Below are 22,324 nucleotides of genomic sequence, written 5' to 3' on the forward strand. Positions count from 1 at the left end.
TGGGTTTTTGTGTACGTGTGTGCGCGCCCATGTCCATGCATGGGGAGGGATTCTTGCCGTCCTCAGCACTCTCTAGCAGCAATCCGATTAAAGCCCTGCTGTTGTGAGGCCTGGCTGTCCTCCCCTCTGCACGGCCTGCAGTTCACCTTAAAGCCCCATCCACACACAACAACTGCCCTTCATACCCGACAGTATTCACACGTGGAACACAAGTGCCAATGCGCTTAAGTCAAAAAGCACGCGCACGCACACACACACACACACACACTGCGATTAAGTCAGACAGCACGCGCTTGCACACACACACGTACACACAATTCCACCTTTTCCAAACGTGGTGTTTGTGGCCTCTGAGCTGACCTCCCATCATCACCCTGGCTGTTGGCAGCCATTACTTGGGCCCCCTGGGGCCTTGCTGCCCCTAACCGGGCCCTCTGTGCTCTGCTTAGACAACCAATCTGTTAAAAGACAGCCAAAGCTCGCTGATGCAGGCTTAGATGCTGCTTCATTTGGCAACACACACCCATCGATTATATATTCCTGTAGTCTTTACTGAATAGGTGGCAGTCAAGTAACCACTGAAGTGTGTTCTGCTCTGCGTTCATGGCAGTTGGAAACAATACAAAGGACCAATTAAAAACAATCACTTTCAGTTACACAATCCATTTCAGGCTTCCCCTGTAAGTTCTCATTTGGTGAACTTTGACCTGTAAATTTCCTCAGCCAATAGAAACACTTGTTTGTGTGCACTGAACTCTGACAAAAATCGTGCACCAAGCCAACTATTATTACTGAAGTGTAAAAACGAGAAGTTAGATAACTCAGCTCTTCCAGATAACATATTAACTTTAAAGACTTCCTGCAGTTTGCATGTAGCTTGTTTGCCAGTGTAGCAAACTATCTAACCACATATCTAATACTGATACATCTTTTGTTCATCAACACAAAGACAAACCTGTTGGTTAAATTCAAATATGACTTCCCCTTTAGCAAACACGGTCAACGCAGAATGGGAAAGTCAATTTTAAAAGTGTGTGTGTGTGTGTGTGTGTGTGTGTGTGTGTGTGTGTGTGTGTGTGTGTGTGTGTGTGTGTCTATGATATATTTAGGTGTCCTATTGCTGATAAAACAAGCACCCTTACTAAACTGACCAAGCCTGATGAATCAGCTGCTCTCGGTAGCAAATTAAAAACTAATTTCTTTCTTTATTCAGCAAAAGCGGCAATTGGCCACATTAGGTTGTTAAAAACAGAATCAATTGAAAACTGGTGAAGGTCTCCTTCATTAAATCAATTAAGTGCATCGACAAACATCTTTATTTCCATTACAAGCATTATTACACTGCCACTGGATTGCAAAGGTGGTTAATATTCAAGACAGATTCTCAGAGGGATTTTTATTGTTCTTCATGACCCTTTAAAAAGGATATTCACTGTGAGTTGTATTAAATTCTCATCCGACACCCAAGCGTAACAAAAACACTGCTTTTCATCTCCTAATTGAGGTGCAGAGGTCATCATGGCTCTGATTTCTTCTGACATCTTAGTTCTCTAGAAAAAGTGTGGCTTGTTTTCCAGCTTGTGATATGGGACGGGTGTTGTGGAGCGTCAGCTCCTCTGCATGAGGATACAGGGACATAAATACGACAGATAGAAGGTGGGAAAAAATACTACTCACCAGCTTGAAATCCTGAATGCTACAAATGAAGTAGGGAGTGTTGGGCCGCCGACTCTCAATGTACACACAATCTGCACGTAAGAAAAAAGAAAAGTAGTGAGTTAGAAAGAAGATGTTCACACTTCTCAAAGCTTTCATGTTGTTTTTTGTGCAGCCAGACTCAGTAATATATTATTTTGTGTGCTGTTACCTCTGCTGAAGAGACATTTTTTCTCCTTGAGTCAAATTCAATTGGAATGCGAGTAATAGGATTAAGGACTTTTGGAGTGCTACAAGGTTGCCTTTCCAAAGCAAACATTACGCCCAAGGGGAATTATGTTATTGTTCCACTCCATTTATACACCAGTGAGCAATACTGGCTTTAACCCCCCCACACCCCCATCACTGTTCCGACAAAATACAAGTTTTGTCAGTGCACCATATGGCCTGTTAGCTTTGCTTAGCTGTGAAACAAAAAAACAAAAAAACACCCTCTCTCTCATTCATGTTTTAAAATGTCACTAAATTACATAACCCTCATAAGTGTTAAAAGCATTGTGTGAGAGGAGGTGGCCCTGTCCGGCTGTGCTGTTAAATTGAATGTGACTGGTGGTATGGCCGGGTCGTGAACCCTCATCTCCTTAACAAAAACATTTACGCTGCAGCGGACAAAAAACACACAGCCACTTCTGTCGAGAAGAAAAGAGGAGTAGGCGGGGGGACACGGCTAATGGTTACTGCTCTGCTTGGCACAGTACGTTCATCAAACAGCCATGGGTTACCTTTTTTTATCTAAAAAGAGATTTGAATTCACAAAAGTCACATTAGCTTTAGTCTCTTATTCACCTTTGGCTCTAAGTTGAAACACTAGTGTGATCAAACTGAGCGATAAATACATACATTTTGGTATAAATAATGACTTGTGATAGAGATTTCTTGCTAGCTCAACAGGAAAAGCAATTAAAAGCAGCTGACACTTAATTGATTTAAAAAATAGATCACACACAATGAATATTGACCTTCTGTTCAAATGGATGCAATGTAACAGGCTATTTGACTGATCCCCGGGCTGATTCTGCCTACTGTTTGATAGCACTGTAAGCTAACATTAACACATTAGCACACCCATGGAGAGGAGAAGCTACGATGCTACAATATCTAGCAGCTGCTTCATAAGGTTTAATTAAAAGAAGAAGCCACCGTAGGTAGGATTTACACCAACAACATGTTCTTCCGGTGCTCATTTCAACACAGGCTGAGCTCTTCGGTGCAGAGGGACTAAGCTGCACTTTACTCACATTCACAAAAGATGTGAGCCTAGCTTTTTTTCCTTCGGTGTCTGACACTGCCATCATCTGTTATTTATTTGTTTGTGTCAACAGAGTTATCGATCTGGCTGTAGTTTATCTTACCGCTTGCAAAGGAAAAGAGGGGTGGCAAAGATATTAAATGGCTCTGACACCCAAGATACCATTTGTAGAGGAGCTGGTGTGTATGAGTGTGCCTGTGACATCATGGGCTTTGTTTTTTGAGAGGCTGTGTGTGTGTGTGTGTGTGTGTGTGTGTGTGTAACCCCAGGGTGGGCTTGTTATCTGCTGTGGGCTGAATGAGCTGTTCTAAAAGGAAAAGGGGGGGGGGGGTTATCGCCCTCACTGGCTGAGTGACGCATTATATCTCTCTCAGTACTGCCCTCTTCTCGCTTTTCCCCTCTCCTTCTTTTTCTCCCTCCTCTACACCATCCCTGGAAGTCATTTACAAGATAACATGAATGAAAATATCCATCAGTGCTATTGTGTGATCTGTGAGCGACACAGTGTGTGTGTGTGTGTGTGTGTGTTGGGACAGACAGAGAGAGAGAGAGAAGCGGGTAGTAGAGGAGGAAGGAGGGAGGGAGTGGGGGGAGGGCCGAGAACAAAAGAGACTAATCTGAATGAGATGACATGTTTCGGAGGAGTCAAATCGAGGGAATTAGGGTTTAGTGTCCCTTCACCTCGTCGGCACATTCATTTAGAGAGGCCGAATCTCCTTGTCTGCACCCCAGAGCACATCAACAGGCATAAAGAACAGACAGTGAGAGTGAAAAAGATAGGTGGTGAGAAAAAAAAGGGAAAAAAAAGACAGGGATCTAGTTTAATCATTCACAGACAGAAAGCGAGTCTATTCTTCGAACGTCAAAAGCATTCTGAATTCATCCTGGTGCTGGAAGCCTACTACCTCAAGGGCATTTCTCTGAAAGCGACTACAACACGAATCTCAATGAATGTGAAAGTTAAAACCAAGTTAATGCTTCAGACTCTGCCGTCTGAACAAAAAAAAAAAAAAGGAGGCAACAGAGCCCTGGGAGGTTTGGTGGGGTGGAGGAGGGCGGTCGTCGAAGCGGGCCACACGGTTCCTCCGGGGTCTGCCTGGCTTGTTAAACATTCCTGCCATTTTGTGCATTTGGAAGTGGGTCTCCTCACTCAAGTGGAGAAGTGGAAAAGGGGAGGGACGAAGGGTTTAGCTGTGGTGGGGGTCTGTGTAGGGGGATGGGCAGCTTCTTTTTTTTTTAAGGGATGAAGTGTGTGCTGGTTGGATGGATGGAGCCTTCGCTGTAGGAGGGAGAACCATAGCAGAGCCTTTGTAGTCGAAGGCTCTCACTCCCTCAGCAGTCATAAGTTTAACTTCTTCCTCTGCTCGCCTCCACCCTGCAATCCACTGCCGACCGCCACGCCACTCAAGCAGATAGAGAGCGAGAGAAAGCTCAATACTTCGACACAGGGAGATAATCATGAAGCTACTGAGCGCCTCTCCTCAGACCCAAACATGACACTGAAACTTGATCTTGACGGTCATCGTTTGAGCTCGAGCAATGGAATAGTCATTGTTGTTGCCTTGCAACACACACACACACACATATACACGCAGCAATTTTCTCAGCTGTAGCTCATTGTTCAGCCAGCCATTCTCTTATGGCTGCCAAGCATGTCTAATCTAAAACACACCTAGCCTCAGCAAAAGAGCCGTGTCCGACTCCCTCTGTACCAAGCAAATAAGATGCTATTTAATTTGCTGCAGCATTCCAGCAGAGGGGAGGGGGAGTGGTGTGTGTGTGTGTGTGGGGGGGGGGGGGTCTTTGATAATATCAGCTTGGCTTTCTTTTACGAGCGAGCAACAATGGAAAAGTCACATTGTGAACACAGACATATATGCCAATGTTTTGTAAACAGTGGTGGGGGGAGGGAGGGGGCACCTGCATTGTTAAAAGCCGTGCTCGGCTCAAACTGGCAGGACGCATATGCACGAATGCACAGGACAACACACACACACACACACACACACACACACACACTAACGCACAGCAGAGTTGTGCGAGGCTTTAGGAAAGCTACCCCCCTTGAGTGTACTGATCCCAAAATTAAATAGCACAAGGAATGCAATAATGGAACCACAGGGGTGTGAGGGGACTAGAGGGCCAAGAAAGACAGAGCGAGCTTGGGAGAACGAGGGAGACTGGTGTTATTACTGATCCACCACCGACCACAGAGCCTCTGTGAGGGAGACCAGCTGATGACCAGAGCTGCTTTGCGCCACTTCCTGCTGGGCCGGCCCCAGTGGGATGGTGTAACAGGCAATCAAGGCCTGAAGGCACACAGACACTTGATTCTTCCCCAACTTTCCTTCCTCTCTCCTCTACCACCAGCCCAACAGCTCTCCCTTCTTCACACTGGAAAAGCAGTGGGAAATACCTGGCAAGCGATACCATCAGCTCTCTACAATAGGGCAGGCCTACAGCTGACTGAGCTCCTAGGGGAGAACAGAGGCTCTTTGACAACACCCCCCTCCTCCTCCTCTCCTTTCCCTCTCAGCTAGCCCACGCTTTCTCATTTAGCAGTCGGCAGGTGGTTGGATTTCACTAAAAAGCCCTTTTCCCAGAGTCTCTAGCGTGGGGAGAGATGGGAGAGCAGAGAGGGCTTTTTAAAAATAGATCTGTTCGGTTAGCGACACGCTACAGATTCACACTGCTATGTTTCAATATAAGATGACTCCTAGGGCTTGTCCCTCATGCTAGCTTGACTGGAAACAGCAAACCGATAGACAGCTAGACTCTGCAGCAGAGGGGATGTGCTATGCTAATCGAGCTCTAGCCTACGGTGTCTTGGCTCTAGAATAACCAATCCAGCATTTTACTGAACCACGTTAAACTGGCTCCCTACAGGGATTCACACTGACAGCAGAATTCAGACGTGTTGTGATTTTTTTTGCTCTGAATCAAATATCTTGGCAGCGAAATTCAGACAGATGATAGGATAACATGGCAGGTAGCTTAGATTTAAACAACTAACTGTTTCATTTAAAAGACACTGAATTAAGTTGAGATCATTTTGTTTGATTCCAAATTACAGAACTGATTATCTAAAGGTTTGGTGGGTCAGCTCAACCCTTAGTGAATGCCATTTTACACTTACAAAAGTGCAAAATTCACTTGCATTAAGATACATTTTTAAATTTTCGTCTTTTAATGTGGCAGATACCCAAATGTAGTTAAATCGATGTCAGCATTTGCACCGATACAGTTTCTGCACATTTTTAGCAATACTAACATTCATTTCTAAACCTGCCAACGTGAGGAAAATTACAGCTGACATATTTGAGAACAAAATCCTGAAGCCCTCAGAAACAAAGAGAACATGGCAGGTTTGTGCAACTGCCAACAGTTGGTCCTGAGTTAGAAGACAGGAAGATGGAGGGCTGGCTATCCAGCGCTACATGTGTGTCAGACATGCTCCTGCTGCACAGCTTACTCTGCGTACACATGAAACATACAGCAACACACACACACACTCACACACACTCCCCAGGGTTCTGTGGTGGCTGCGGCAAGGAGTGCCAGCTGTCCACATCAACAACTCCCCCAACACTCACACGCACAAGGTGTTTTTCTAAGGCTAGCCTGCAATCTCCCTGTATTATACGCTGCACTCGCTAAACAAACCTATCACTCTCTGAAGAGGAAATTCTTAAATTAAATCAAGTCTTGATTTTATCTGCTGCCACAGTTAACCAACTGAAACTGTGGCAGCCATGTTGTGTGACATACACCGAGGAAGAAGGGCAGAAGGAGTAGGTGGGTGGGTTGTGGGGGGTGAAGAGGGGGGGGGGGGTGGTTTCCATTAGCTCTCTCCATTTTAAACAGACCAGCCAGCCAGTCAGTCAGTTAGGAAGGAAGGAGACATACTATGGCAGCCAGCCACCTGCAGCGCCAAGCAGAGCTGTACTGCGGTGGAGAGCAGCGATGAGCACTGTAGACGGTGCTCTGTGTGTGTGTGTGTGTCTGTTAGACCAAGCTTGTGTGTGCAGCAGGAGTGTGCTTGACAGAGATAGGGACAGTGTCTATGACTGTTAAAAACATGCTTTGTATACAGTAAGTGTTAGTGTGTGCATGTATACGTGTCACAGTGAGATTGTGATTGTATGTGTGTGAACTGAAAAGTTTTTTGTGTGTCTCCGTGCTCCTAGGGTGTCTCCTATTGATCCCCCCATGGCAGTGTGTATAATCTCCAGAGAGAGGATTTATAATGTGGGGGAGTGGAGAGGGGGGAGACGAGTATATAGAACCAGCTCTGGGGGTGTCGGACTGGGCCTAAGGAAGTGGTGAGAGCTCAGCCACAGGGCACTGATCGATTGGGCATGTCTGCTTGCGCTGCATCGGGCTGTTCACCCCTAGTAGCCGACCATACAAATAGTCCGGTACACAGTCTCTTGGCCACCACCACAGAACCGCTCCTCCATCCCTTTTAAACAGCAACAGAGCTGAAGTTAGCTGCGGGCCAACCTATCGGCCGATTGCACTTCTCCTTCCACCCTTCCCCATCCAATCGATGAGCACTAAGCCGCCTGAACCCATCTTCAAGGGATAGAAGGGCTAAGCAGAGAGATTGGAGGGTGGCTTGAGATTGGGAGTGTGCAGACTATTTCAATATAAGCTTACCTGTTATTTCTTATGTGATGACACGGGCTTGTGTGTCTGTAAAGCTTCTAACAACAAAAGCAATCAAAACAGTATTTTGGTTCACAATTTCTTTTGGTTTCTACGCTGCTCTCCATCACAGCCTTCTCTCCTCTCCCCATGTCTGTGGCTGTGCAAATCCCTCACCCAGGGTGGTCAGTTTTACATATTGTGTGTCACTAGACGGCTATAAAGGGATTTAACATTTAGTAAAGCATAATCCATTGCAGGCTTTGTGCCTGCCTAAGCTGCACACATCAAATCTGATTGCAAGAAGGCTGCTACCAATGACCAAAGCAGGAGGAGGAAAACACACACACACACACACACACACACACACACACACACACACACACACACACACACACACACACACACACACACACACACACACACACACACACAGGGCTTATCACTTGAACAATAAGCAGAGGAGACAGCAGGAGGTCAGTTGCTGAGGTGGAGGATCTTCCATGTTGACAATAGGAGGTAAATTACAAACTAGTGTACCGACACCTGGGCCACCACTACCCAATCCTGGCTCATCCCTAATCTAAACCAGTCTAACAGCTACAGTCTGCATGGCAGGAGCATGTTGTGACACTCGGGCCGCTCTAGACCTGTCAAGCTAATTGAAGGAAAAGACAGGAAACATAAATATTCTCCATCAACCAGACACTGGCTCTGCTGTTCACTCGGATGTGGAAATATAAATATTCGGCAGGGCTAATCCACTGAGACACTCGACTTTGTTTATATGCCTTTTGAATGTTTCATTGATGTGACTGACTGCTTCCATTTTTTTTACCTCCACCCCAGCTCTCTCTCCTCTCCTCCCTCTCTGCATGGTTGACTGTGAGACAAAGCGCCGGTGCTCTCTCTATTAAACATGAAATGCGGAGCAAAAAAAGGCTTCAATAGAGTCCGTAGTGGAGCGTTAGAAAACAGAAATAGAGATTGAGCAACAACAAGGCTTTGGTTCAGTGTGACTGCTTGCCTGAGGACCTCCACTGATACCAGCACAGAGATTGATAGCTGGATGGAGAGTGTGGGGTGGGGAGGTCTGGCTGTTTCACTGCACCTACTTGATGCTGTTTCTTCAGTGGCTGAAGTGAAAAAAAATGAAGGCTAAGTGTTTGTGTGGATGTGTGTAGGGGTGGTTTGTTGGAGAAGATTACCTAACACGCTGGCTGTAATTTTCTGCATCTTCCCATTAAATACCCAAGCAATGTGTGCCCCCCCCCCACTACTTGACCTTTTGCTAGCTGCTAGATAAATGAAAAGACACAGCGGCAATGATTTAGGTGCAGTGGGTACAGGAGAGAGAGAGAGAGGGAGAGAGAGAGAGAGAGAGGGAGAGAGAGCGAGAGAGCGAGAGAGAGAGAGCTAGCTAGCCTGCCTTCCTTCCGACAGTGAGTGTTGACATTCCCCCTGCTAGTACAACCAATTTTTAAACAGTAGGTGAAAAAGAGGCCATGTTTACAGCAGCAGAAAAGGTTGGTTCTCTTTTTAGCCTCATTCATCCGACATAATAAAGACACTGTACAGCGGCTCAAAAATCTCTCCAGGAAACTAGAGTACCTTTTGGCCCCAGAAGAGATAGCATACTTTCAATGAGTCAGATGGTGTTGGGATGAAATCATTATCATGGCTGTCGTCACTATCACATCATCTAGTCGAGCACCACTTTGCTTTATTGACTTAGCCCGAGACAAAGCACAGAGTGGGTCAACTTGGAATTGATTATGTGATGCATTGGCCTCTAGCTTGAGTACTGTTGGAGAGGTACTACTTTGGAAAATGGGCAATCCCTCAGCAGCTTACTGCAACAGAGATGATGGTTTCTTTAACAACCCAGAAATGAATCACTGGTTATTTAAAATATTCATCAGCCTATTAAGAGCAAAGTAAGATAAAGAGTAAATGAGTGTACTGGTTTAAGATTATTTTTAAAGAGGAAAGCGTGATGAATGGAGATAGTTTTGGACTGTTTTTTATATAGTAAGAGACCAGCCCAATGTGCAGCCCTCCTGCTGACAATTAAATTAGCTATGACCAGGACTTACCTCCGGGTCTGTAAACAACATCGTCCTCTGTGACGAAGGAGGTGATTTCTCCATTCTCTGTGCGCTCGTAGCGTGACTTCTTCTTAGGCGTCTTCTTCTTGCCCTTTTTGCCGGCCTCCTCGGCCGTGCCGCTGCCTCCACCTGTGCTGCCGTTGTCGTTGTCCTCATCTTCGCTGTGCTCGCTCTCTGCATAGTTCTTGGCCCCGCCCTCCAGCGTGCAGCTGCGCCTGGGCCTGGAGCTCTCACTCTCACCCCGGTCCCCGTCCTGCCGACGGGACTTACCGGCTTCTCTCTTGTCCCGATCCCTATCTCTGTCCCTGTCCCGCTCTTTCTCCCTCTCCTTCTCTTTGTCGGCCGTCATGATCCGCCACGTGCCTTCCTCAGTCCTCTCACGGCTGGGCCTCCGTGAAAGGTAGACTGTGAGCCTGGGCTTCAGTCTTCTGAATTTACTAGTCAAATCCAGGGAAAATTTGGCCACACCAACAACCCCAGTGTTTCAGAAAAGCTGTGGACAAGAGAAGAAAAACAATTAGAATTATAATATTCATAACCATTATCCTTACTGTACAGGGGCTACATTTCATTTTCTAAGCTGCCTGCGCTAGAGGAGATCTTTTGTGGGTGAGAAATACAAGATTGGTTCCTAGAGAACAGGCAGCTGTGCTGACTCTTCTCAGCATCACAGTAATTTTTGGAGCTCTCCTTCACAACCATGAAGACCCTGGAGAGCACTGAGCAGCTTTATCAAAAGAACAGAACCTTCTAGCTTCCTGCTCAAACATATTTCCCTGCTTTCAGAAAGGCAGTAAAAGAGTTATAAAGGGTAAAAAAAGAAATGGAAAAAAGAATGTGCGAAAAGTATGAAGATGTGATTCATGTAGAGTATTTTTAACACAATAAGCTGAAAGGAAGTCAGCACAAAAAGGTGGTGGTGCATTGAGCATGAGGCGTGCAGCCAATAGAATTCCTCAGAGATAATGTGTCCAGGGGTTTTTCCGGTACAAGACGCTGCTTGTCGTTTGTAATGCCATGCCAATGTTTGTAGAGACACAGCATAAAGCTCAATGACAGAGTTAACTGGCTAGCTTCTCTGCAGACCATCTGTGATGACACCAGGCTCAATTTTACTCATCTGTGTGCGTGTGTGGTCTGTCATAGGCTACTTCTGGGGACAAATTTCAGACTTAGGAAATTAGTAAATCGGGGACGGCTTGTCCAATTGGAGACAAAAGCTGTGCCCCCAATTTGGAAAAGCTGATTTTTGGGTCAGTGATTAAGTTTGGGGTCAGGGTTATGCAAATAGTCTCCAGGAAATGAATGTGAGTCTATTTAATGTCCCCAAAAGTGACCATGGTCTAATGTATATGGAGTGTGTGTGTACATTTGTGTGCATGTGTGTAGTCTGGCTCACTGACTTGCACCCCACCCCAGCCCTCTGCCCTGGCTGACAGTCACCACTGTGTTAATGTGAAGTGACAGCCCTGGAGGGAAGAACACAGCAATCCACTGGGTAAGGAAAGAGAGGAGAGAGGCTGAGCCAGTCATTTGCTGTGCCCAGTCCACTGCCATTTTCAGCTATCGTCATTCACTCAAAAGAGCCCAGCTACCACTTTCACATGCCATAATGAAATCCTCCATAAACAGTGAAGTGGGCAAAGCTGAAGCAGCATGCTGTGTGCACTACACTGCCCCTACACACTGCGCCTACAAAGGAGGCTTCTCATTTACTGCCAGTGTTTGCCCCCTCCACCCCCACCGCAACAAATTAACTAGAAATAGTTATTACAGCACCCAGAGGGATAAGACCAGGCAATCAGCACCCGCGTTACCATGGTCGTGATAGCAGGGTGGGAGAGGGAGAGTGAAAAAGGAGGGAGGGATAGAGATCGAGCTAGGTAAAAGCAAAACAAGCTTAGAGTGAAAATTACACAGCGTGTCTGCAAGTGGACGTGCGTTTATTGAGACCTACAAAGAATGTGAGGTGAAGAATAGACGGAAAATGGAAGGTGGAAGAAAGGTGTTTGGCTGGCAGGCACGTACACACACACACACACACACACACACAAGCGCGTTTGACAACGGCGCTCCTCAGCAGCGGGTGCTGTCATCTTGTGAGCAGACACCAACTGACAGGGCAGCTGCTCTTGTCGTCGGCTTCAACACAAACACCGGGCCTGATTAAACTGCAGCCTCGTCACAGCCCCATTAATCACCTAATGATGAGTTACCACGGCGACCACTGGGCTGCCAGCATATACTCACAGGAACACATTAGTGCACACACAAAAACGCGAGGGCTCAGTAGAGTTGTGATGCGCATGTGCGTGCAGGGACACACACCCGCCGTGGATACACACCTCTGTTTGAGAGCCAAAATTCATACTGTGGCCCCTTCCTGTGTCTATTAGGGGGGCAACAGTTATAGATTTTGATGGTGCAATTATAGTCTGAGGAAAAATCCAGTTTGACGATTATTATGCATTAATTGATTTGGCAATAGAACGGATGGATAAAATCACATAAAGATAGGACACACTTCATCAAGGATTCTGCAAATGTAACAGTACCAGAGGTGAAAATAAATGATCCATGTCAAGATTAAGATGGATTGAACATTGCAGTAATGACTTAAATTGATTTCTAATATTTAAAATATAGTATTTTTAAAAATTATTAGTAACATAAGAATAAGATGAACAAGGATATGTGTCATTCATGCCTATTTTTTAAATTATTTTTTAATAATCATTTAAATAATTAATTTAATTTTACCTGTAGCCTGAGAAAATCGTGTCTATTATTGTGTTGTTGTTGTTGTTGTTGTTGTTGCTGCTGCAGAGCATTTCTTATGCAGGTGTTATTACTGAAATGCAATTATTTAGATCCCATGGTACAGTGCTGGAGGTTCATAATGTTAAGTTAGTCTTTAACAGCTGGCATATGTATTTACCTACCACACCTTGCGTTGACTCAACACAGATGAGAGGAAGCAACAGGATGTAAATGCACTGAAGCCCTTGAGGGGATTACATGTCATTTACGTGAGCGTTAATTTATAAACTGTGCAAGACTCTTTTTCCTGCTTCGGTACCGTTGGTTTACATTGAGCTGAAAGCTCTTACATCGTAACTCTTACCTCACCACTACTTCATTTAAGTGACACTTAATTCCCTAACAACTCAATGTTTCGTCCACTAACTTCCCACTAAATAATGTTTTTTTTTTTAACTTAGTTATTACTAAGTGTATTAGCTGCACTGGAGCATATATAGCTCAATGGTGATCTTGAAAATGTTGCATTCATTTCAAAGTATTGGATCCTTTAGCAGAGACATATTTTATAAATTGAAGATCTGTCCTCTTGAACAACCCCCTCACCTTTTTTATGTATCTAAAATAGTCCCACAAAGATGATTTGAGGCATTTTGATGAATACAACACTGCCGTTTTGGGCCCCCCAGTCATAGCCAGAACACTTGTTGTCTTCTTTAAGTAAATGTAGCTTCTCCTTATACATAAGTAAAGGAAATCACTGTTGTGACGGCATGTGTAACTTTGTAATCTCAACTTATTGCAGCCCAGCATTTTAAGCTGTTGCACCTGCAGTCTGCCGGGTGCACCTATGGACATTTTTATTAAACATGATTGTTGAGTTTTGTGTTATTTTCCTGACAGTACAGCCGCTGTTCAGAGAAAAACAACGTAGCATAATGTCCCTCTTTGTTAATCACTACATCCTTAGTGTCCATATCCAGCAGCGTGTCTTGGAGGTGTGAGGAAAATGAACACATTGATGAAGGTAGCATTTGATAGCACCGCTCTAATCCTGGGGGCTGCCAGAATCTGTGTATGAGCTAAGCACCTCTTCTCTCCTTTAATCAGTAACATAAGCCTCTTGCACTGAAACCAACGAGGACTCTGAACTGTTGCAAATGGAGGGCTGGCCTGTTCTCCTTTGATGTTGAGGGCTGCTATAAGCCTCTATAAGTATCTTTACAATCTAGGTGCTATGAGTTTGCATCTGGATACACTTTACACAACTGCTTTCTAAATTCTGTATCTCAAATTACCTCACTGATGTTAACAGAATTGTGTGTTTTAACCCTCAGAGCAACAACAACAAAAACATCTACATGTGTAATTGTGTTTAAACTCTTAGTAGTCAATTAGCAATATGTTCAAGTGTCTGTGGTTAATGTGTTGCACATCAGTAGCTGTACTTTGATGCAGATAAAAGAGCAATTTGAAGTTGAACAAATTGAGTGAGTCAAAAGAAGTGAGTCAGTGTGAAGTAGTGGCAGTGTGGCGGTGAAAAGTCATAATGTATTGATGGCTGAGAGGGAAGAAAAAGGAGAAAGTGAGAAACAGAGAGAGAGAGAAAGCGAGGGAGAAGGCTCTCCACCCACTACCCTGGAAACAAAGTGCTCAGTAGAAAGCAGCGCTGGCTGCCTGGCCGATGAATAACGCTGTGAGGGGGCAGGTGAGGCTTGGAGCTATTACACATCAATCACTGGGCCAGGACCCTCTGAAAGATACCAGCTGTCTTAATGGAAAAGAGAAGGAGGGGGCAGTGGCTGGATAGGAGTTGAGGGGGTCCCTGCAAACGGCACCTAATCCACCATTTACATTACTGCAATGGAGTCAAGGGCTAGCAGCCAGCGGGGCCCCGCTCAAATACATTTCTTTTTCCCGAGCCTGTTTAAATGAGACCTCTGGCCTGAAAAACCACACAGTTTGTGGCTCGATTAACACATTATCCCCCACAATGGCCACACAGCAGGTTTCTGTTACTAAACACAGCTTTTTTCCTCTCTCTCCCTCTCGTGAACAGCCTTTTAAAAAGCCATGTTTTATTCATTCCAATCACTCTCACATTTACCCAAATCCTTGCTCATCTTCTGTGGTTTAATCAAAACCTGTCTAAGGATAAACATCCAAATTATCACGCTTTGCTTGAGCACCTACACAGGCTGATACAGCTGGAAGGGTTTCTTTTTTTATCCCGCCAAATTTTGTTAATTGATTTTCCTGGATTATAAATTTGCAGAAGATGGACATTTATTCATACTGTATTTTATAGAAAAACATAATAATGGAGAAACCTGAAATTTGTACATTTAAATGCAAAATATAATCTACCAACAATATAAGCAGCACAGTGATCCACTCAGTTTTGGGGAGTGAGACTGAAAAGTCATTCATGGCATATTCAATTGGAGAATTATGAAGTAGCAAAATGTGATTGGCAAGGATTTAGGGCCGGCTTTGCAAAGGGATTGAATGAAATACTCGCATGAATACAGATTAGAGGAGAACAATGTTAGCATGAATATACACAGGGTTATTAACAATGAGGGCAACTCAAATTGATCCGAATAAACCAGCCAGATCCTCAGCAGTGCACGGATCCTAGCTGTGGTGATGTCGAGCTGCAGCAGGTTTTCGTCAGCTCCAATCCATTACTCAGTGCGATCTAATCTGAGCTGCCATCCAAGCCCCCTAGAAACAACAGCACAATGAAAGGCTCAGCTGGAGGCGAGGGGTAGGCCATTTCATAAGGGATTCTCTGTGGTCTCTGCACCCTCCCTGCTTTGTCTTACCTGGTGCAATCATGGTGTGCTTTATTCTCAGAGGCCCTCTGTTTTAGTTCACATTGGCAGGGCAAAGACACTTGTCTGCTCCACTTATTTTTCAATTCACTGATGAGTAACCACATCTTTTTTCCCTCTGCTAAAGCTGCGCTCACAAAGGCTCTATTTTTAGCCGGCATCCGGGGTTAGTTGAGTAGGTAAAAGCCATGCTCGCGAAAAGATAGCTTGGGGCTTTCCAACATCAACATTTAAACCTGCCTTGAGACTCCCATGGTAAAGAAGCAAAGTACTGCTGCACAAGAGCAGCCTCTCGTGCACAATGACACTCTGCAACAATGAAATATCACTGTCTAAAAAGATTAACCGAGGCAATTTACAAAAATCTCCCCGGGTTAACAATTGCATCAGATGGTCTTTTTTTTGTAATATAAACCAACACAAAAGTGAGTCAAACGTATTCGCTGCCCAACAGTCCCCAGGTACTTTCATGCACACAGACATGAGGATCAGACTGTGTGCACCACAGGATTTAAGCCTCTACTCCATCTCTAAAAGACGGCTAAATCCTCCTCTAGTCCCTGTTTGTGTGCTCTCCATGAGAGCTCCAAATGGCCCTGAGGGGGCCGCTACACAACCCAAGATGTCCATTAACTACAAGGTCTGTGAGCTGGACTTCATTTCACAGCCTAATACCAACTACTTCACCACACAGTACCTCTCAGTCTGCCGCGTTTGTCTGGCTGGAGGAAAGCTGAAGGCCATTTGAGCAGCTCTGACGGCTTCACGAGGTATCATGTTTTGACACGGCTCCTGAGGGAAATGCCAGGGTTGTCCATTGTCACCCTTCCCCTTTCCTCTAAATGAGACGCTCTTGAGAAATGTAATCGTGAGCGAGCCAGTAAAAGACCTCTCCCAATGTGTCATTGATAAGGAAGGCTGGGAGAATGTGAGGTATGTTGTGACAGACTATCATGAATGTGGCTCTTAATTGAGTTTCTCTGTAGATCTATGCTTTTTTTAGTGTCTCTCCTCTGTAGAGGCGCTGACAATTCAATGTTTTTGGTGAATGATGTTGTTGCAATGGAAATGTATCCAAAAGGTAAAGCTGGGGTCAGAAAACGTATAAACACACACTGGGGACACATTCAAGGCTAATTTGTACAAAAAAAATATATCTCTATCATATATTTATCTTCAAACATTTATCTCTATAAAAACCAAGCAGAGCTGCAGGAGGGGGAGGAGGAAATGAGCTACATGACATTCTCTCAATCAGATATATGTAGTGAAAAGATTTACTGCCAAAGAAAAAAAAAAACACAAAGCCTGATTTTGTCGTCTGTTAGAATGAAAAGGACTCTTGAGATATTAATATTTGAGCATTCAATCATGTACCACTTCCACTGATATTCTGCAATCAAATATCCCCACTCTTCCTCATAGATCTGCCTATCAGCTTAACGATCCTCTCCGTCAGTTCGACTCCGACTGGTAGTCTAAATGAGTGTGGGAGAGGAGGAAATTTATTCATACGGCTGCCCTACATCCTCCAGCTACTCTAATCACTATGCCACACAGAGTGACGTGCCAACACAGAGGAAAAACTAACATAAATAGATTAGTGTGACAGATAAGACAGCTCTAAGGTTTCAGACTGACAGGCGCAGGCCAGAGGGGGCACTGAAGGATGTCTTTAAGAACGCCTCCCAAAAAACAAAACCATTAGGTCACTACACAAAACCATTTTTCCGCCTAAATTATTTAGCTATGTTGTGGCAAATTCGGCTCTATTCTCGAGCAGATGGTCGGGGGTGGGAAGAGGGGGGTGGTGGAGGGGTGGATGACAATCCCTCCATTCAATGTCTTATAATGATCCAAGCCAAAAAACACCTCCACCTCGAGATACCACAGGATGGTATTACCTCTAATTAGGAAGGGCTATTATTTCATATGCAAACGCCTCTCCCCTAACCGCCAACCAACCAACTAACCATCACGAATGATTGCCTTTTCAAAGTAAATAAAACAAAAGCATAACATCCTCTTTTGTTTGTTAGCCTTCGTGGTAATTTCAGCACCATCGCAACCAGAGCTATAACTTACAAGTCAGCGTGTAGGATCTGCAAATAGACAGTCGGGTGAACGTTTCTCCAGTTGGAGATGTGTTTGTTCAAGAAAAAAAAAAAAAAGGCTTTAGAAAGCAGTCAGCGGGGGAGGTGACTAGGAGAGTGAAATATTCAGTGTAGCGTTCAGCCTTGACATCCACCATCGCAGTCGTGTGGGCCAGCGATCCTCAGCAGAAGGGAAAGCGCAGTCTGCAGTGTGCATGAGGAGAATAAAATGAATCATGAGTCTGTGAGGCACGCTTTTTAAACTATAGCTGTGGACAAGGGTGAGTTGTAAATAGTGCCTGCTTCTGGATGAATTTTGTCTCCCTCATCAAAAAAAAAAAAAAGAAGAAGAAGAAGAAAAAAAAAGTCCTAGAAGGAAGTGGCCAGGAGTGATGAAAACACTGCTGGAACAAGAAGGATCTGAGTTCAGAGCTCCCATATCCTCTGAAGACAGCTCATAAAACATGCAGTGCCTGGGACTGGGCCTCTTACAGCAGTGGCATTTCACTGCATGCTGACACAAACACACAGGCCACACACACACACACACACAGAGATAACCACACTTGTAGGCTTCAAATACACACAATTAATTTTAAAAGAGTTTGAAGGAGTTAGACCTACATGGTTTACTACCAGGACTACCGGGTCTTCACTTAAAAACCACCAATAAGCCATAAGAGGGCAGCTATTTTCCAAAAACATTAGCAGCGGGGGCCTAGAATAATCGGCTTTTGGAAAAATATAAGAGAAGAGGCTGGGTTCTACGCAGTGTACAGTAGTGATCCACAGATTAACTCTGCCTGTTCATGTGTGAAATGGAGACTTGATCCCTAACTGATAGCGTGCTATGCCTCCAGCAAATACAAGCTGCATATTTTTCATTTTTCCAAACACCTAACAACTGCTAAATATTGGATTACACCTCGCATCTATCGCTGTGTAACAACAATGGCACATTAAAAATACTCCACGACACAACATAGCTCAGGCTGACTGTAGGGCTGCTGCCTGCTGTTAAACCCAAAGGTGAACAGAGCGCGCTGTGCGGCTGAGTTGCTGTGAATAAGCCTCAGATATTCTTGGAATGTTAATGTTAGGCTTTGACCATGGCCGTCTCACAGACTTCTTCTCCTCTCATCACTGGGCCATTAATGACAATGAAAGTACTACTTAGCCTAAGCCAAAAACACACTTTAATTTTTTAGGAAACCTCACATTTATGCTTTCTTAATATTTAACAAAGTTATAGTAGGACAAGAACCCTTGCAGCAGTCAATTAGCACAATGTTGTGAGACACAATTGTTAACTAATCCCATGCTTGCATTTAGTTTAAGCGCACCATATGCTGTGCTCATGCATAGGAAATCAGCCTGTAGTGCGTCTACACTTTGCAGTCTCTAGTGGAAATCTAGGAAGGCAGGTTTGTAGAGCTACAGTCTTGTTAAAATAGCTTCCCACTGCATCTGCAAGCTTATAAAAAGCCACTGAGAGCATATTCACTACAGTAGTGCATTCATCTTTGTGTATACACACGTCAATCTAAAATGTGTAGGCCATTCACACACACACATTTACACACATACAACCCCCCCCCCCTTCCAAAAAAAAAAAAAGAAGCTGCTGCTGAGCAACTGTATTTGCAGTGCAGGTCAGACTATGTGCTCAGCCAATAAATGGCTAGAGTGTAATGTGCCTTGACCTTCTATCTTTCTTTCAGCAGCACCTTACATATATTGCTGTCTCTCCTCATATATCACTCGGGCAAATGGCGCCCTTCACCCTGCTCCCTCCTGTCCCCTCTTTAAAAGGCTAAGGGGACATCTTTGCCTGCTGTACTCAATTGACAGCCCCGGTGTCTTCCTCGCTGAGCATGAGGGGGAGGAGGGGTGATGAGGCTCATCGCGGGGGGAAATGCTGCAATGAATAATTATGTTTCATAACATGCCCCATCCCCCCACCCACCCCCTCCTCCTTTATTAGCATCAAACAATAATTAATGGGGAACAAGGGGCACTGAAGAGTCTGCTTTTCGCTTTCCAGAACAAGAGGGTCAATATGCCCTTCAACCCTTCGTTTCTGCTCACCGTCAAAGCAGGAGACACCTCATCCCTCTAAAAACATGCTTTTAGCTTACTTATGATGCCAGTTGCTCGGCTTGAGAAAAAGACAGCATTCCTGCTTCAGTCAGCAAAAACTGGCCGGATCACTTTACACAGCAGTTCACTACTTCCATCTCCACACCTCTACTCAGCAGGCCAACCCAATTCAATAATGAATATGAAATGCCTCCTAATTGATGTCTATGGGAGTCGGAGCGGCTGAAAATATGGGCTATTGGACATGGGCTTGACTTGATTAAGTTTTTGTTTCACATCAAAAAAAAATAATCTCTGATCAGCAGTAGCAAAGACAGTCCTGATCGAATTAGCTTTGCACTAAGAGCTCCATTGATCTTGGCACTCATCTGTGCAGATGAGGCACGGAAAGGCAGCTGGTAATCCAATAGCAGGGATGGGAAGTGCTTCAAGGACTCTGCTGTGTTTACCCACCTATTTCCTACACTGAGAGGCAAGATGTTAGTGCTCACCACTCACTGGACTGATCCAGTGAAATGAAAAAGAGCTGCAGTGTGACCAAAAGCAAGGTACTTGAAAGCTGAAAATTAACTGCTTTCGCCACAGCTATCATGTAATGATTAAACAGGATGAATCGAGCAGAGTCTAGATCAGTGTTTAAATGAGCTGCTCACTAACATTCAAGCCCTGATACAGGCTTCTCTTCACAATCCTAGCCAAAAAAAATCTAAAAGCAGAGCTGCTATCAATTTAAAAGGCTCTATTCACTCGAGTGTGAAAGCGTAAGGTTAGGAGAATCAATGTGGAGATATCTGTCTTTACACTGTGATAACTTCATTGCAGCAAGCATTGATGCAAGCCTTTCGCAATCAATTTTGCATGACATGAATGACATCAAACAAGCACCCAGAGGGCAGGGAGCATATGAAATGAAACAGAGCAAAGCTAAGGTAGTAAAGATGGGAAAAAACATACAGCTGTTTCGCTTGTGGAAATAGTTCAAGTCAAGTGTGCCTTAATAGTATCGCTGTCATGCATTAACTATAGTGCTGCCACAACAGCGCTCCTCCTTGCACACACACACACACACACACACACACACTCGTAATCCATCAAGGATTCATGAGGGAATGCTCAGACTGAGTGCGTTTCTCTCCTTCATATCTCTGCAGTAAGAAGAAGAGTGAGAAGTCTTCGTCAGCCCACAGACACACCGCAAACGCACGCACACACACACACACTACTCTGATGCCACACTAATAACCTTGGGCTGTCTACCAATGCCATGACTTTATGGAACAGTATGGGCTGTAAATAGAAGGTCCATTTCTCACCAGCAGTCTATAACAGCTCTATTTCAGCCACCCTGTCATTAAATATTTATCTTAGCAGAGTGGCGGATCTTACCAAGGTGATAACCATTTCAAAATCCAAAAAATCTGGCTTTTCATTCGCCTCACTCCACCTCTGCCACAACAAAGACCTGTTTTTATTGTTTTTTTTAAAAAGGATTATCTACAAGTGTTCTTTTAATCAACGCATGGCAGAACTGTAGAAATCCCTCAACAACGGTCCCAGAGGAATACCTTTCTCTGAAGCTTTATCGGGCAAGAGGATCTCCTTCAGCGACAGCAGACTGAGTGAATGTGTTTGAGGATGAAAAGATGTGCTGCTACCTTGCTATGATGTCCACCCAAACAATCTCAGAACAAAGGCCTCCATTTTGAAGTGGAGTTATGATGGCACAGGGCTCTTAAGGTCCTCTGTTGCTGTGTGTCCTACTGGTTTCTATCCTCTTTGTTAGCCCACTGTTTGTTATGCTAGCAAGATAAGCCATTGTTGTGGGTGGCTGGGTGTACTACAGCAACCGGTGTACTGCATGAGTGCCAAAGCCGGCAGTCTGTGGGAGGGATTGTGGGCGTTATAGATCACTAGGAGACAGCTGTCCGGTCTTGCCCCGACGCTGACTCAAACACTAACCCCGAAAACCATGTGTTTGCAAACTGGACTGCTTCCTGGTGGGTCTTAAGTTGATCTCTATCAGACCAACAGAGTCAGCTCACTTCATCATGGCAACCTCCCCCTTTTCACTGGCGCAGGGATGAGCAGCTTTGTTATTTATGAAACATAAGAGGTGGAAATCTACCCTGCTACAGCCTGATAAACATTACAAGCTGTCTTATGTAGGCAAACCTGATTCAGAGAATGCAAAAATGACACCAGGCGTGGGCAAACAAAGAAATGTGAGGTTTGGATACACACATAAACATTAAATGAACATTGCAAAACACCTCTGGAGAACAGATGACTGGCAAGACACAACATCATTGTCTACCATAAATGCACTGAGATTCTCCACCGCACTAAATAAGTGTCATGCTCCAATAAGCAGATTCAAACCCTTTGAGCATCTGTTGTCTTTAACTCTCTGTCTTTGTTTCATGGTGTGCCGTCACAGTTAATGATTTCCTCAAGATCTCCATTTTCCACATATTATTTACATGTTTGAAACGCTTAGTTGAGCAGACGCAGGTTTGTAAAGCAGCCATTACTGCCAAGCTGAATCCAAAAGAATGTTTGGGCAGCGCTTAGAAATTTCATTTCAAAAGCTAGGTTGATCAAGAGGAAACAGACAAGGTATCAGCATACTGCCTTTCAGTTTCTTCCTGTTTACATATCTGGATTGTGCAGTCATCCCTTCCAGAGAGAATCACCGCCAGCAAAAACAATTACCCCCCGCCCACTGCCCCCACCCGTGCACAAGCCTCTCACTGACTGCCTCGACTCAGCTTGACAATCAAGCCCATTAGATCTTTCTGTGAATTAACGCTAGTT

At 44.6% G+C, this 22,324-nt stretch overlaps 1 protein-coding gene across 3 annotated transcripts in view; it reads right to left on the reverse strand.

Moving 5' to 3' along the window:
• Window positions 1-22,324, reverse strand: part of rerea (arginine-glutamic acid dipeptide (RE) repeats a) — a 131,044-nt gene that overhangs the window by 64,175 nt on the left and 44,545 nt on the right. For all 3 annotated transcript variants that reach the window (XM_053317183.1, XM_053317184.1, XM_053317182.1), the window contains 2 exons: window positions 9,709-10,213; window positions 1,678-1,748 (listed from right to left, as the gene is read on the reverse strand). In XM_053317183.1, the coding sequence (XP_053173158.1) occupies window positions 1,678-1,748; window positions 9,709-10,069 (432 nt within the window). In that variant the 5' untranslated portion in view covers window positions 10,070-10,213. The remainder of the gene's footprint in view (window positions 1-1,677; window positions 1,749-9,708; window positions 10,214-22,324) is intronic.

Source organism: Scomber japonicus, chromosome 4, assembly GCF_027409825.1.
Source record: "Scomber japonicus isolate fScoJap1 chromosome 4, fScoJap1.pri, whole genome shotgun sequence".
Taxonomy (NCBI): domain Eukaryota; kingdom Metazoa; phylum Chordata; class Actinopteri; order Scombriformes; family Scombridae; genus Scomber; species Scomber japonicus.